At 43.5% G+C, this 13,968-nt stretch overlaps 3 protein-coding genes across 5 annotated transcripts; all 3 read left to right on the top strand.

Moving 5' to 3' along the window:
• Window positions 1-389: 389 nt before the first annotated feature.
• LOC119211137 (ribose-phosphate pyrophosphokinase 1) lies at window positions 390-4,520 on the top strand. Of its 2 annotated transcripts, none has more exons than XM_037461804.2 (7): window positions 390-729; window positions 1,072-1,261; window positions 1,848-1,946; window positions 2,141-2,265; window positions 2,455-2,628; window positions 2,793-2,952; window positions 3,153-4,520. In XM_037461804.2, the coding sequence occupies exons 1-7, from the start codon at window positions 608-610 to the stop codon at window positions 3,243-3,245; spliced, it is 963 nt and encodes a 320-aa protein (XP_037317701.1). In that variant the 5' UTR covers window positions 390-607; the 3' UTR covers window positions 3,246-4,520. The 2 variants fall into 2 exon arrangements, with proteins under 2 accessions (XP_037317701.1, XP_037317703.1); XM_037461806.2 differs by having other exon boundaries at window positions 391-729; window positions 1,072-1,255.
• A 739-nt stretch (window positions 4,521-5,259) lies between these two features.
• Window positions 5,260-7,568, top strand: LOC119211639 (solute carrier family 25 member 53-like). Its single transcript, XM_037462691.2, has 2 exons — window positions 5,260-5,460; window positions 5,902-7,568. The coding sequence occupies exon 2, from the start codon at window positions 5,903-5,905 to the stop codon at window positions 6,782-6,784; it is 882 nt and encodes a 293-aa protein (XP_037318588.1). The 5' UTR covers window positions 5,260-5,460; window position 5,902; the 3' UTR covers window positions 6,785-7,568.
• A 238-nt stretch (window positions 7,569-7,806) lies between these two features.
• LOC119211293 (thymosin beta-like) lies at window positions 7,807-12,928 on the top strand. 2 transcript variants are annotated; one of them, XM_037462091.2, is made up of 9 exons: window positions 7,807-7,965; window positions 8,380-8,494; window positions 9,409-9,440; window positions 9,811-9,913; window positions 10,851-10,882; window positions 11,175-11,277; window positions 11,820-11,851; window positions 12,174-12,276; window positions 12,549-12,928. In XM_037462091.2, exons 2-9 carry the CDS (start codon window positions 8,392-8,394, stop codon window positions 12,584-12,586), a joined length of 546 nt encoding a protein of 181 aa, XP_037317988.2. In that variant the 5' UTR covers window positions 7,807-7,965; window positions 8,380-8,391; the 3' UTR covers window positions 12,587-12,928. The 2 variants fall into 2 exon arrangements, with proteins under 2 accessions (XP_037317988.2, XP_037317989.2); XM_037462092.2 differs by having other exon boundaries at window positions 7,854-7,965; window positions 8,377-8,494.
• Window positions 12,929-13,968: the final 1,040 nt, after the last annotated feature.

Raw genomic sequence — 13,968 nt, 5'->3', positions numbered from 1 at the left:
AAGATGCAGATAGCATTAATGATGGTTTAGTTCCATTAAGGGTCCTAGCACGCTATTCTAAGAATAGGATCTCCTCTAAGAGGGATGCTTCCATACCTAAAGTCATTAAATATCCACCAGCGCTTTCCCTCAGAGACACGTTCACTGTTTACAAACTCTCACGTTACCTTATCCCCAATATCCGAGTTTGTTGTACAAAAACAAGGTTGCAAAAAACAATTGCGACTCATTTGTGTCGATAACAAGTACGACTGCAGAAACAGTGACCGTTAAACGTCGCTTCAACGGCACAACAATGTATTAGCGTTAACTTAACGTGACATGGTGTAAGTAAACTCGCAACGGGGAAGACTGTCCCTGAACGTGTCTCGGCACCTCGGCGTGACGTCATCGCGGCAGAACGTAAAGCCGAAGCGTGCGCGCCACTCCGAGACGAAGAGCCGCACGCGTGATGCGCGGGACATAATGGTGGATAGGTAACGTTAGTGGAAACCGTCCACAGCTCAAAGAGAGTTGACCAATTTGTCAACCCATTTCCCACGGCCGTTGCCACGGACCCTCTGATTTTACAGCTGTACCCGAAGGGCGCCCCGGACCGCAACGGAAAATGCCGAATATCAAAATATTCAGCGGTAGCTCGCACCCGGACCTGTCTCAGAAAATAGCAGACCGCCTGGGTCTGGAGCTCGGGAAGGTCGTGACGAAGAAATTTAGCAACCAAGAAACATGGTGAGTCGTGCGCAGTCGTGGGTCTGCTGCTCAACAGACGCGTCCGGGCGGAGGTAGCATGTAGCCTAGCCGCAGGGGACGTTGTTTAAATAGAAAACGTGGTGAAACTGCCGCGCGCCGTGTCGCTGGGAACTTGTTGTCCACGCGTGCCCGCTCGGGTGGCTTTTGTTACGGATAACGCCACCTTAGTTAGCTGCATTTTTAAAGGCCACATAATGTCGATGAAGCCCACGTTGAAGCTCACCTGCCCTTGTTTACGCGTGTCTCATATTTTCCTGCCCGCCGCGGTGCGGTTTTTTTTTCCGCGTGGCACTCTGGTCACCGCTCTCCCTCCTCTGGCAGCGTGGAGATCGGAGAGAGCGTCCGTGGGGAGGACGTCTACATCGTCCAGAGCGGCTGCGGGGAGATCAATGACAACTTGATGGAGCTGCTCATCATGATCAACGCCTGCAAGATTGCCTCTGCCTCCAGGGTCTCCGCCGTCATCCCCTGCTTCCCGTACGCCCGGCAGGACAAGAAGGACAAGGTGGGGGTGAGGGATATCTGTCTAATTACTTCGGTCATGCCATTTGCCATCCAGCATCATGACAAGGAGCCCGGCGGCCATGCCCATCAGCGACCACTTGAAGGGGCGTTTGTGCTTTTCTTTCTTTTTTCCCATTCCGTTGTTCTTTTGCTCTGCTGAATCCACTGCACCTCCCATCTACCTCACCCCTGTCTTGCTGCCATCTGCTTGTTGCCTCATTTGAACGTGTTTGTTTCAATTACAGTACATAGATTGAATTTTAATGACCAACTTGTAACGTATAATTGTCATCAACCATGAGCTACATGTTCGATCTATAGCAGTTTGTGTTATCCGAGATAAAAATATATCTCCATTTTGGGCAAAACATTTTCCAATATATATTTTTATTTATCTTATTGACTGAGAGCAATGCCTTGAGTTTAGCCATGCATAGAATTTTAAATGGAGTATCAAAAAGTTATTTGAGATCTAGTTTCGAATATTGTAAAATTGAACTGGTAAGCTCTCCGTGGAGGGTTATTTTTAGAAACGAGCAATGCTTGGCAGTTCACATATTCCATGTGTCTGAAGAAATCTATTTCCATTGCAGAGCCGTGCCCCTATTTCTGCCAAGCTGGTGGCCAACATGTTGTCAGTGTCTGGGGCCGACCATATTATTACTATGGACTTGCACGCCTCACAGATTCAGGTAGGTAGCACAAACGTACACACTTTACAGTATCCTGCCATTTATCTGTGTGTTTAAAGAAAAAAATAAAATAAACTAGACTTCCGTCGCCTGGTTCATGTCAAAAATTGGAGATGTGAGCCTCGTGTCGGTCTGTCCGGCAGGTAGTAAATGTTCAACTTCCGTAACTTGCGTCCATATACTTCTCTTTCCAGGGGTTCTTTGATATCCCGGTGGATAATTTATATGCAGAGCCAGCTGTGCTGAAATGGATCAAAGAGAACATTCCTGAATGGAAAAACTGTACCATTGTTTCGCCAGATGCAGGCGGCGCCAAGAGGTATTTGCTAGTAACACTGTGTGCTGTAGGTGTTCTACCTTTTGAGCATTTGTTCTGGAATTCATTTTAGATATAATCTTGTTGGCTTTGCTTATCTGAGGTCTAATTTGATGTGTGTGTGTTCACAGCGTCATACACTTTGCATGCACAACCGCTCCAACGTGTGGACATTGTGTTCTCCTTCCGCAGGGTCACCTCCATTGCGGACAGGTTGAATGTGGACTTTGCTCTCATTCACAAGGAGAGGAAAAAGGCAAACGAGGTGGACCGCATGGTTCTTGTCGGCGACGTAACTGATCGGGTTGCTATTCTGGTGGATGACATGGCTGACACGTGTGGCACAATCTGTCATGCTGCTGACAAGTAGGCCCTTTTACCTTCCCTCCTGTCATCAATTTTTTTCAGAACATGAGGTGAAAAGTCTTGACCCCAGACCAGAGTGCTACAAAGCTGCTGCGTTTGCACTTTCCTGATGTCAAGCTCACTTTTAAAGAGTTCCTCCCTGAATTTTTTTTCTCTCCCGATAGGCTCATTTCTGCTGGTGCTACCAAGGTGTATGCCATCCTGACACATGGCATCTTCTCTGGCCCAGCCATAACACGCATCAACAATGCCTGCTTCGAAGCTGTGGTGGTCACCAATACGATCCCTCAGGAGGAGAAGATAAAGCATTGTCCTAAAATACAGGTTAGGAGACTGCATTTATCATTCTTTTATCATTTTTCAACCAGAAATCAGAGTAAGCAGTGAATGCTTATTCACCTAACCAGTAGCTACGTTTTTAAATAGTCTTCAGTTTGAGAAGCTAGATTTTTGTATGGCCACTTTCTGTCAACAAAGTAATACTTGGGGTTCTCTTCACAATGTCCAATCCTCTCTTCCTCCAGGTGATTGATATCTCCATGATCCTGGCAGAGGCCATCCGCAGAACCCACAACGGGGAGTCTGTGTCGTACCTTTTCAGCCACGTCCCCTTGTAACAAGAGATGTGTCCTGTGTGCCGTTACACCAAATAAGGGAAGAGGGAATTCTACAACACAAACGACCATCCGCGAAATGATGTTCTGCTAACTAACTGGAAAGAGAGAATGAATTGTCATGTGTCATGTTAGTACTCACGCTGCCCCCCCCTCCTCCTCCTCCACGCTCCTTTCTGTCCTTCTAGTCCCTCCCCCCTCAGAAGTGTCCATTCGTATCTGGGATCCAAACCAATTTAGGCCAGCATATTTATTGTAGTATTGTACCCCTCTCCCCCCCTCCCTTTCTCAACATTTAGGCACAGAGTTTCTCCTGGCCAGATTACCTCTCCAGAGGGGTGTACTACAAACAGACAGAGTGGGGGTTCTTTGGCTCAGCTGCCTCAACAAAAACTCGTCAGATGAGGGGAAAAGTGTCGTCAACTTGTTTTTTTTGTTTTTTTGACCCGAGCTTTCTATACTACTCTCCTGTGGGCTTTTCCATGAAAGCAATTTGACTTATTTACAGGATCCGTCACATGCAGAATGCCGCTGCCTAATAATTAAAGCAAAACAGTTTCTGAAATGAGGCGAGAGCTGCTGTGTTAAATTGTGAGTTATGTATTTTTTATTTTCCCACTCGTTGCTTAACCGATCTAAACATACTCAATGTTTGCATTTAGGTGACCCCATATCGTCATGAATGATGGCCAAATCAAATGAAACGGAATTGTATTGATTAACGGTGTTCCATGCCAATAGATTTCTAGCTTTTCCAATCTGTCTTCTATTGGCTGCCACGCCCCAAATAAGTTGATTAGTAGAAGGCTGCTTCCTTTGGAACACACCACTTTTCTTGCCTCTGGCTCTACAAACTGCACTAAATTTGCTTCGTAGTACATCCCTCAGGTTTTTATTTAAATGTGCCCAAAAGATGTGTGTACGTATGTCCCTGACAGCTTCCAGTGGTCAGGAGACTCATCATCCATATAAAGCTGTTACATTAACATATTGTTAAAATGAATGAGTCGTTTTTGATGTTGCTCTTGTGTTATCTGCTATTTGAAAGAATATAATTGAAGAAGTGAATGTGTATTAAACTAGTTTACAGTGCGACTGGAGCTCCAGACAAGCCAGGATTGCCTCCGCAGTCTAATGGAATAACTTGATTTCCTCCAGCCCTGCCTCTATACCCCCATTTAGCTGTGTTTTATTTTCCAACTGGATGAAGAACTTTCTTGTGTTTTCTCAGGCAGTGAAAGATGTTTGGGATGTCTCTTTCCACTCGACTGGGGTATGCACAGTGGCCAGGGTTTACCTTTTTTGGAGGTTCTGTGTTGACGGGCCTTCTATAGAGCCTGTCGAGATTTTAGTTTGGGGTCTCTGCAGGCTGGAGCTTCATTGAGAAATGTTCACCCGCTATTTCATTTTGGTATTTTTGTATGCCTGGAAGAAATGATTTGTCATTAATGTGCATTTCCTTTTTCAGTAGGGTGAATCCACCAGTTATCTGAGGATGTGTTCCTAATAAAATGAAATTTGCCTAAAATCTTAAGGCTGGCTCTTGTTTCTCAAATTGTTGCATCTTGCATGTAGGCATTTGACTATTTTAGAATAAAATAATACATTGGTACAAGACGTGATGCACAGTAAGCCAATTTTTATTTTATATAACAGGATTGTGACTCATTTCCATCTGTCACTTCGGGTGAGTGCCATTAATGCTGTTTTATTTTTTAAATAGAACAGATTTTCCACATTTTGTGTTTCCCTGCCAGCAGATAATCGTCAAGCACAATTTACAACAGCATTTGTAAAATATCATTGGACGTTCCCAACGTATTGTTTATTAGACCCATGACGTCTATTTGTCAAAGGGAAATTAAAACAACTGCAGAGAAGGCCTACTAATTTTATTTCTCACTTTAACTCCGCACATCCTCGTTTTGAAGGAACACTTGATTGACAGGCAAAGCAACCAATCGTCAACCGCGTGACGTGGACCACACAGACGAATAGTTATTCTAGGAAGGGCGGGCTGATTATCCGCAGCGTCACCACAATTTGTGGTCGATATTCGGATATAACGGAACACAAAGGTGTAACGAGACGAATAATACGCCTTCCGGTATAGTGAGGGGAAACAAAAGGGTGCATGTGCTGCCTTCGTCTTCAAAGCAGGTGGTGTGGAAATTTAAGTGGACACCAAGCTCTATATTTAGTGTCTACTAATCAATGGGTAAGTCATTTTAATCTGATATCAAATTATACGTAACGTTCATATCAAGAAAATGTATTATTTATTTAAGGGTAATTCATTTGGTTGATGTTCCTTTAAACATACACAATAAAACGAAAATACCACCGTTTTCTCGTTTTTCGTTTTAAATTAAATCAAATTGGGTTGATTATTACCATGAACATCCAGGTACTTCCGGTTTAGCGGCCACTACGCTTCGATTCATAGGCCAAAACCAAAAAGCTGTTAACGGAAGTAAAAGTATCCTGTCTGTCTCCTTTTTAGCTCTAAACTAAAAACAAGAAAACGGCCACCCACTGTTTTTGTATAAGAGATTATCGAAAGGTACATAAGGTCCGTTTTACTATAGTAAAAAAAATATCGGTATGATTTGCCTTCGTTAATTAAATGATTTGTTGTTCATTTTTTACTTGGCTAAAGGATGGCAGGAAGCCCTAACCAAAAACAAGACGACGGGGGCCCCCAGGATCAGATGGTTCGTTTGCACAGCTACCTGCACGGAGGGACCTCCGGCTTGTTGAGCACCCTCCCCACGCTCATTGTCTTCCCTCTCTATAAAACTGTCTTTCGTCAACAAATCCACAACACCTCGGTGCACCAGGCCGTGGGACAGCTCCTCAAAGAGGGACCTGCAAAGCTCTACAGGGGCGTGGCCCCACCGTTGCTAATGAGGACCCTGAATGGCACGCTGCTGTTTGGCCTCCAGGACACCCTGCTCCGCCTGCTCTCCTCGTCAGCCCAAAACGCCCCGTTCGCCTCGGCCCTGCCTGCTCTGGCTGGGTTTGGTGCGGGAATGGTGGAAGCTGTGGTTTTCACCCCCTTGGAGCGTGTCCAAAACGTGTTGCAAAACAGCCAGAACGACCGCCGTCTACCCACCCTGAAGAGCGTCCTGGTCAGGCTGAGGGCACAGGGCCCGGCTTCGGGCTACTACAGAGCCTTGCTGCCCATCACAGCCCGCAACGCTCTGGGCAGCGCCATCTACTTTGGCCTAAAGGGGCCGTTGAGTGCCGTCGTGGAGGCACGGGGGCTTTCTCAAGGCGTTTCGTCTTTCATCTCGGGGACGCTGACCTCCATGGCGGTCAGCTTGACTCTTTACCCGCTGGCTGTGCTAGTGGCCAACATGCAGAAACAGGTGGGAGGGGAGGTGAGAGGGGTCACGGCGTGTTGGCGGACGCTGTGGGAATCTCGACAGAAGAAGGTTTCTCTGCTGTACAGGGGAGGTTCACTGGTTATTTTGAGGTCGTGCGTTACATGGGGAATCGCCACTGCCATCTACGACAGGCAGCAGAAACGCTCAGGCTGAAGAAACACACGTAAACAATTGTTTGTATTGTTTATTGTCATGACAAACCTTTATTTACATTCTGAGCAAAATGTTTTTAAAAAGGATTACTGTCCACAGCCCACAAGGATGTGATCCATCCTCACAATGTACAAGTTCAAAAGACTACTGCCAGGACTGAGTTGGAGTCATGAAACAAAGTTAAATACCTTTATATTATAAATATGGGGTTGTTGGATGAGGTGCTTCGTATTTGTATTGTCTTTAACGAGGTTAGGTCTACTGTTTATTTACAGTTGAACTCGTCAAAGTCTGTTTACCTATCATAGGCCTTACTCAGGTTATCAAAAGTCGAGTAATGGACCAATATGAGGAACTAAAGGTCAGTATAAGCTTCTGCTGGTTTCATCTTATACCAAATCCCTGTCATTACTACCTGAATGACGGTAGATGCATTTTATGGTGTATTGTCAAGAAATGATTTACTTGAATGAAATATTGCATGTGAATTGACATACTGGAAAAAGTAAGATTGGCCTTGTATGTATGGACATAGGTGACGTGATGAAGGGGGGCTCATGTTTTTCCTAGCTCTTTTTCTTCTTGCTATGTCTGCATGGGGGGTCCATAGACATCGCTGTTACATAAGTTGGAAAATACTTAAACACACTGCCATCTTACCTAGAATGTACCCTGCCTTTCACCTTGTATGACGGATGTGAGTATTCTCACAATGGAGCCAATTAAAAGAGCAGCATCTGTTTTACTGTATTTACCCCCCGAGAGTGCCTCAATAAAATAAATCTCATCCGTTCAAAACGTTCACGTTGTTATAATTGTTTTTGTCAACCCACGTCGTGTCTCAACCCGTCCACTAGATGGCGCGAGTGTATCTCAAACGCAACCCCCGTGGCGGTCGTGCGTTACTCTGCGCAGGTAAGAGGAGGAACAGACGACCCAAACCAAACGGTCACAACATTCCTGGACGTGAACAGGCAGCTATTAGCCACGCCCAGAAATCCAGATGGTCCAATCAAAAGTTCCCCTGGAGCTTTGGGAGCCAATAGGAGCCCGAGAATCGGTGTCCGTGTCGGCGTGCTGGGAAGGGCGTGTTGTCTCTACTTAAAGCAGAGGCGTTGCACACATGACGCAGACGCAATATTTGTTTTACCTGCTAAGGACGCCGCGCACTTCTGCACCAGGTAAACTTATTCTGAACCATCGCTGTTTATACACTCGCACGCTCAAAAATAAGCCTAAACGTTGTACTGTACTACAAACATTGACCACGTTGAGACATATATGTCTATTTTTTTGAAGTTATGTGTGCAACATTCCTGCGCCAGACTTCGCCTCAGTTCTTCTTCCACCATGTGGATTCCTCAGCTTAATTGTGGAGCGCGGTCCGACGTCGCATTATTCTGCTCTCGAGGTGTTTTAATCGCGAGCAGTGGTTGGAAAGTAGATTTTCTGGTTTCTAATGATTTCAGGCTCCAGCCCGGTCTTCCTACTGCAGGGAAAGTCCGAAGTGGTGACGTGATGAAGGGGGGTCATGTTTTTCCAGCTCTTTTCTCTCTCTTACCCTTTTTTTTTTCTTTTTTTTTTTCCTCTAGTAGAACTCTACCAAAATGAGCAACCAATGTCCAGTCAGCAAGGAGGTGAAGACGTTTAAAAGAAGTAGTCTGAAGAGGACCGAAGTGCAAGAGAAGAATCCCCTTCCAACTACTCAGGGTAAATGTTGCAGAGAAACCGCCCATGTGCCAGGTTTCCCTTTTTCCTTCCCCCCCCCCCCAGCTCAATTCCACCCTGTCTATCATTCTTCTGAAAGCAAGTGCACACAAAGCTACTTACTGATTAACTGCAGGCACACACACACACCCATCTACCTGAGAGCTCGTCCTTGTGCTGCCTGATGTCATCGGTTCAAAGGACACATTTATCAAAAGGCACCTGTCCTTTGTCTGGAGACTCTGGAGCTCCAAGACAAAGTTAGTCACTCCGTGAGCTTAACAAATCAGTGTCCCGGATAATTTACAGCACAATTAAAAAAAGACCGCACCTTAGCTCGGATAACAGGAAGAGAGCCTTTAGTGGGTGGGTGTGTGTGGGTGTGTAGGCTTATGTTTGTTAATGTTGCACGTCCAAAACAATTTTAATCGTGTGTTAAGGTAACGACCTCAACCAGGTTAAGATAAAAGAGGTGGTGCCCTCTGATTAGTGTGTGTTATCATTCTGTTATTTAAATTCCATGAGTCACCGGTTTGGCTGCCTACAAGCAGTGGCTGTGCATGTTAGAAAGATGTCCGTTTTAGCACCAGCCTTGATGTGTGCACCCTAAGTGTAGTTTACAATTTTAGACTTCCTCTTGCCTGATTCACCCACATAGTCTCATGACATTCTTTAGATGAAGTGTCACTTTATTCCATTTCCCATTGTGTTGAGAGTGGAACTGTCTGTTGTACCAGTTATTGTGTGTTCAAATGTTACTCTCCATCATGGTGCTGTGTGAAAGTTCTTTATTGACTACCACAGGATGAGGACATTTTAAATATGGTGATGCATCAGATTGTTTTCTTGTCCTGACAAGTTGGGTCTGAGATTTGAATGTTGATAGATTGGACCCTTAAACCTGTCTCTGTCTTTAGTAATTGATGATGAGAAGATCGCCATCAAAGAGGTCAGTACCTGGAACATGCCTGCCGTTGTACCTCATTCTGTCCTGCTCTTCCTTCCTTCAATTAGGAATCTTGTGCAACATCTCAGCCCTGTGTTTGGTTTCCGTGAATTTGAAAACTGTTGTTTTACAAGCAGGAACTAGGCATGAATCATGTTCTTCTTCCCCTTATTAGTTTTTGTACATTTCCCTTCCGTGCTCCCTTTTACCGACACGGAAAGCATTTTATTTTCCAACATTACCATCACATTGCTTGTGTTTGGCTTCTCAAGTGATTGGATTTATTTTTTTAAAAATTCCTGGGGGGTTGCACATTTGTTAAGATTCAAAACCTTTTAAAATGTTTTTTGTTCTCCCACTTTTTTTCCACTAGAAATCTATGAAAGTGCCCCTCAACAACGAGTTGGAGGACTTTAGCCCAGACAAGCTGAAGAAGACTGAAACGCAGGAGAAAAACCCTCTTCCAACTGTAGACGGTCAGTGTTCAAATGTCATGGTAGACCTTGATTGGGGTTTACTTATTGTCGATAACCGACCAACTTCCTGTTGGCTTGTCCTTGTTCTGCAGATAGCTAACAGACACAAAGCAGGGGAAATAGTTTACAGTGTCTGAATCAGTGCTGGTGCACGTCGGCTTGTCTGAGCCTTAAACTGTGACTCGTTTTCCATTGCTGCTGAAGTAATGGTAACCGTACATTGAAGGGTCACTTCATAGATGTGTCACAAAGTTAAGTGACCTTTTCAGAAATACTCTAGAAACTAAGAACAATTGTTTACTGTGGGTTTCAGATCCTCATACTAATTGGTAATAAAGAGAACTAGCTAGTATGTCCCAAATATATGGAAGTAAATCATCGCATTTTGAAAGAACAAGGTGATTGAATTTCTAGCACTGAATATTTATGCATCTTAATGTTTTTCAATGTTAAAATACTACAATAAATCCTGATGACACAGATTTACTTCCATACAAATACAGTATGTAACGTACAATATGCTAAGTTACCATGGTGTGTTAATTCATCCTGATTCGTTTTAGAGTAAGTCGCATGCTTTACGGGCCATTCTGACCCACAATCAATCCTCTCTGCAGTGGACGTGTGACGGTGGGGGGGGTCTAAGCTCAAGGTATAATGTGAAAAAATGGCGCGTGCAGGAGTGATGATTTCTTTGGCACCGAATGGCGATCTCTAAAACTAACGCTGCCACCAGGAAACACAAGTTGGAGTTAAACTGCAAAGGAAGTCTGTCAAAATCTGACTGGCGTTTAAGGCCTCCAAGGTTCTCCGCTCTGTGGACGGCCGCATATATAAACATCATTGATGTCATGTCAAACTATTAGGATTGTTTGAATTTTGATGAACCTATGGCTCGGTGTTGGTTCACCTCATCTGTTTTTCTCTGATCACACAGTAATAAATGATGAGAAGATCGCCATCAAAGAGGTGAGTACCTAGAACGTACCTGCTCTGCCTTAATTATAATAGGATTTGTGTCACTCATCTGTCCCTCAATTTTAAAGGTTTCTGAGAATTTATCAACTCTAATTTTAAACAGGAACTTTGCATAAACCATGCTTATTTACTTTTTATATATTTCCCTAACATGCTCTTTCACTGCAAGGAATGCATTTGTTACAACAATACCCTGTCTTTTTAACTACGGTAGAGTTTTGTTTCCTTTTTGCATTCCGTTAGCATTTTACTACAGATTTTAATACTTTATTTTTCCATTCAGAAATCTATGAAAGTGCCACTCAACAGTGAGTTGGAGGAATTCAGCCCGAACATGCTGAAGAAGACTGAAACCCACGAGAAAAACCCTCTTCCAACTGTAGACGGTAAGTGTTAAAAAAAAAAAAAAAATCTGAGCCGACCTTGATAAGGGTTCCGTGTTTGGACACACGCCCAAACTTCCTGTGAGCTTATCCTTGTGCTGCAGATTGTTTAGACATGAAGTAGCAGAAATAGTTTAAATTAAAAAGGGGAGCTCCCAAAGCACTGAACTGCTGGGCCATGCCTGCTATTCTTTTAAATATTAGGGGTTTTTTTTTTTCTTCTCTTAACCTCAGGAACGTTATGTCGTGCTTTGTTTGAAATGTTTTCTATAAGGTGGGAATTTAACTGAAATCAATTATTTAGTTTGACTTTCGCTCTGAATGAGGCCGTCTAAATCCAACGACTCGATCAGGAAAAGCGGGTCGGACTTAAAGACTTCAATGGAAGCCTGTTTAACGATCCGACTGTGCAGTTTAGCGCCTCCTCTGAGCTCTGTGGACGCGCCGTGGCTCTTTATCCGTTTGCATGGCGGTCTGCAATCATTTTAGAACATTTAGCTGTGTTGTAGCGAGTTCACCGCATCTGTCTTTCTGTGATCACACAGTAATTAAGGAAGAGAAGATAGCCATCGAAGAGGTGAGTACCTACTCCAGTTGTTAATCCTGTCCATCTCTCCCTCGGCTTTCTGCTAATTTGTCAATGCCGTAGTTTTACGAAAACATCGCCTATCTTTTTTTCTTACATTCTTTGGAATGTTTTATTTCCCAAATCTCATCAGGCATACTCCTATCGCACAATATATCATACATTCCTATGGTGATAATGAGCCTGTCCTAAATGCAACTTTCATTCACACTGCCTCTCTAGTTATGAATCGTAATGGGATGGTGTTTTATTTTCCAACCCTTTTTATTATTTTTTTGGGAGGGGGCTTAATTCTGATTTCTTTTTCCATTAGAAATGTATGAAAGAGCCACTCAACAGTGAGTTGGAGGAGTTTAACGCGCAGAAGCTCAAGAAGACTCAAACTAAAGAGAAGAACCCTCTTCCAACTGCAAAGGGTAGGTGTTCAAAATCTATTCAACGCACAACTTTTACCGTTACTAGACATTAATTAATTGTAAATGTCATTATAATTTAGTCGCTTCGTGGCAAACTGAAGATCCAGTGTTTTTTTTTTGGAGCTTTCCAAAATACTAAACACTGAAATGTGTATCTTTTAAGCTTTAATGTTTCCTTTCTTGGTCACAAATGTTGAACATTTTGAGGACTAATACTTGATGTTGAGACTGTGTTCTAGTTTGATCATCTTGTCTCTCTTGTGATCGCACAGAAATTGAAGCTGAGAAGAAAGCCCAGAAACAGAAGTAACCCAAAACCCAACCGCCATGATTCCGCTCCTTCTGTCCTGCCCTGTTACGTGCTCTTCCTCTGATTCCCCGGCTTGTCCGGCATCTCCGCCTGTGTTCTGTGTCGCAAAGTTTGATTACAAATGGTGTTTGGACTGATGCTGCGGGGAAAGATGTGTCTGTAATCGCATGTAGTTGCCGTTTTAGAAAGGGGAGAACTGAGCAATTATTATTCTTTCAAATTGAGTTATTGTGTTGACGCAAAAGTCATGAAATATAACATTGGTAACAAAACCATGAAAATGCTTGTAAATGTTATGACAATAACACTTTTTTTTCACCTAATAAAAATAGATGTATCCTATTTTAAAGTGAAATTTGTGTATTTCCTTCGGCCTATTTAATATTTATTTTGTACAGCCAAATTACAAATTTGCCTAGGAGGGCTTTACAGCTGTACACATGCAACATCCTGTTCCAAAACAGCCACATCAGCACAGCGAAAAACTCCAGATCTGATTCAAATATTGCAGTTAATAAGCTGATGTACAGCAGGACCGTTGCAGGGACAAGCACCGCCCCACGTGACCACCATCCACAGAAGCCTGTGGGGAGGGAGACCAGACTTCAGGAAAGAAGCAAACCTGGGAGATGTTGGTGATTATTATGATCGTAATGTAAAGGAACCGGGGCCAGGTAGATTCATGGAAGCCTGCAAGACGAGAAAGCACAAAACCGGGGAAGAAGCTGAAGTAGTGATGTGCATTGTTACAGCCTGTGGAAGAGGCCCTGAATTCTATCTGTGGAATGAATTCAGGCCTCTTCCACAGGCTGTAACAAGTCTGCAGTGTCATCTGCCTCATACGTGGTAGGCCAGCCTTGAATGTCTGATTCCAGGATTTGCCTCACTAAACCAGTCCCTGCAGGGATAAGATAAGTGTGCTAGAATGTTCTGTTTTAACAGCATGGGAAGTCTCATAAACTAGAGGACTACTGCTGCCTCTAGCATTGAGGGAAGTTAAACATTGTTAATTTGTATATTCCTACCTGGACCTGCAATGTAGTACAAAGATCATTGCTCTTAAAGTGGTTGGTTATTTAAATACATTGTGGTTAAAAGGTCACATGACCCGTTACAAAGACAAATATGTTTATGGCAAGTCTGCAATATCAGTTTTATTTTTGAATAATATGACTGCCTTGTTTGTAAGCATGCAGTCGGTTTTGTATGTCTGCACATGCGTTTAAATTGAATTTTCAAACAGTTGAGTGACCCTTTCTCACAGTTAAAACTTCCATCTAATTACAGCAGGTCTAGGCCTGCAGAAAAAAAGGGAGTGGATTTGCTGCAAGTGTCATACATTCCAGATTGCAGTGAAATACGTTTTATGTAGAAGCCTTTAG

The sequence above is a fragment of the Pungitius pungitius genome, chromosome 2, assembly GCF_949316345.1.
Source record: "Pungitius pungitius chromosome 2, fPunPun2.1, whole genome shotgun sequence".
NCBI lineage: Eukaryota > Metazoa > Chordata > Actinopteri > Perciformes > Gasterosteidae > Pungitius > Pungitius pungitius.
Note: the sequence above shows the minus strand (reverse complement) of the source record. Positions and strands in the feature narration are given on the sequence as shown.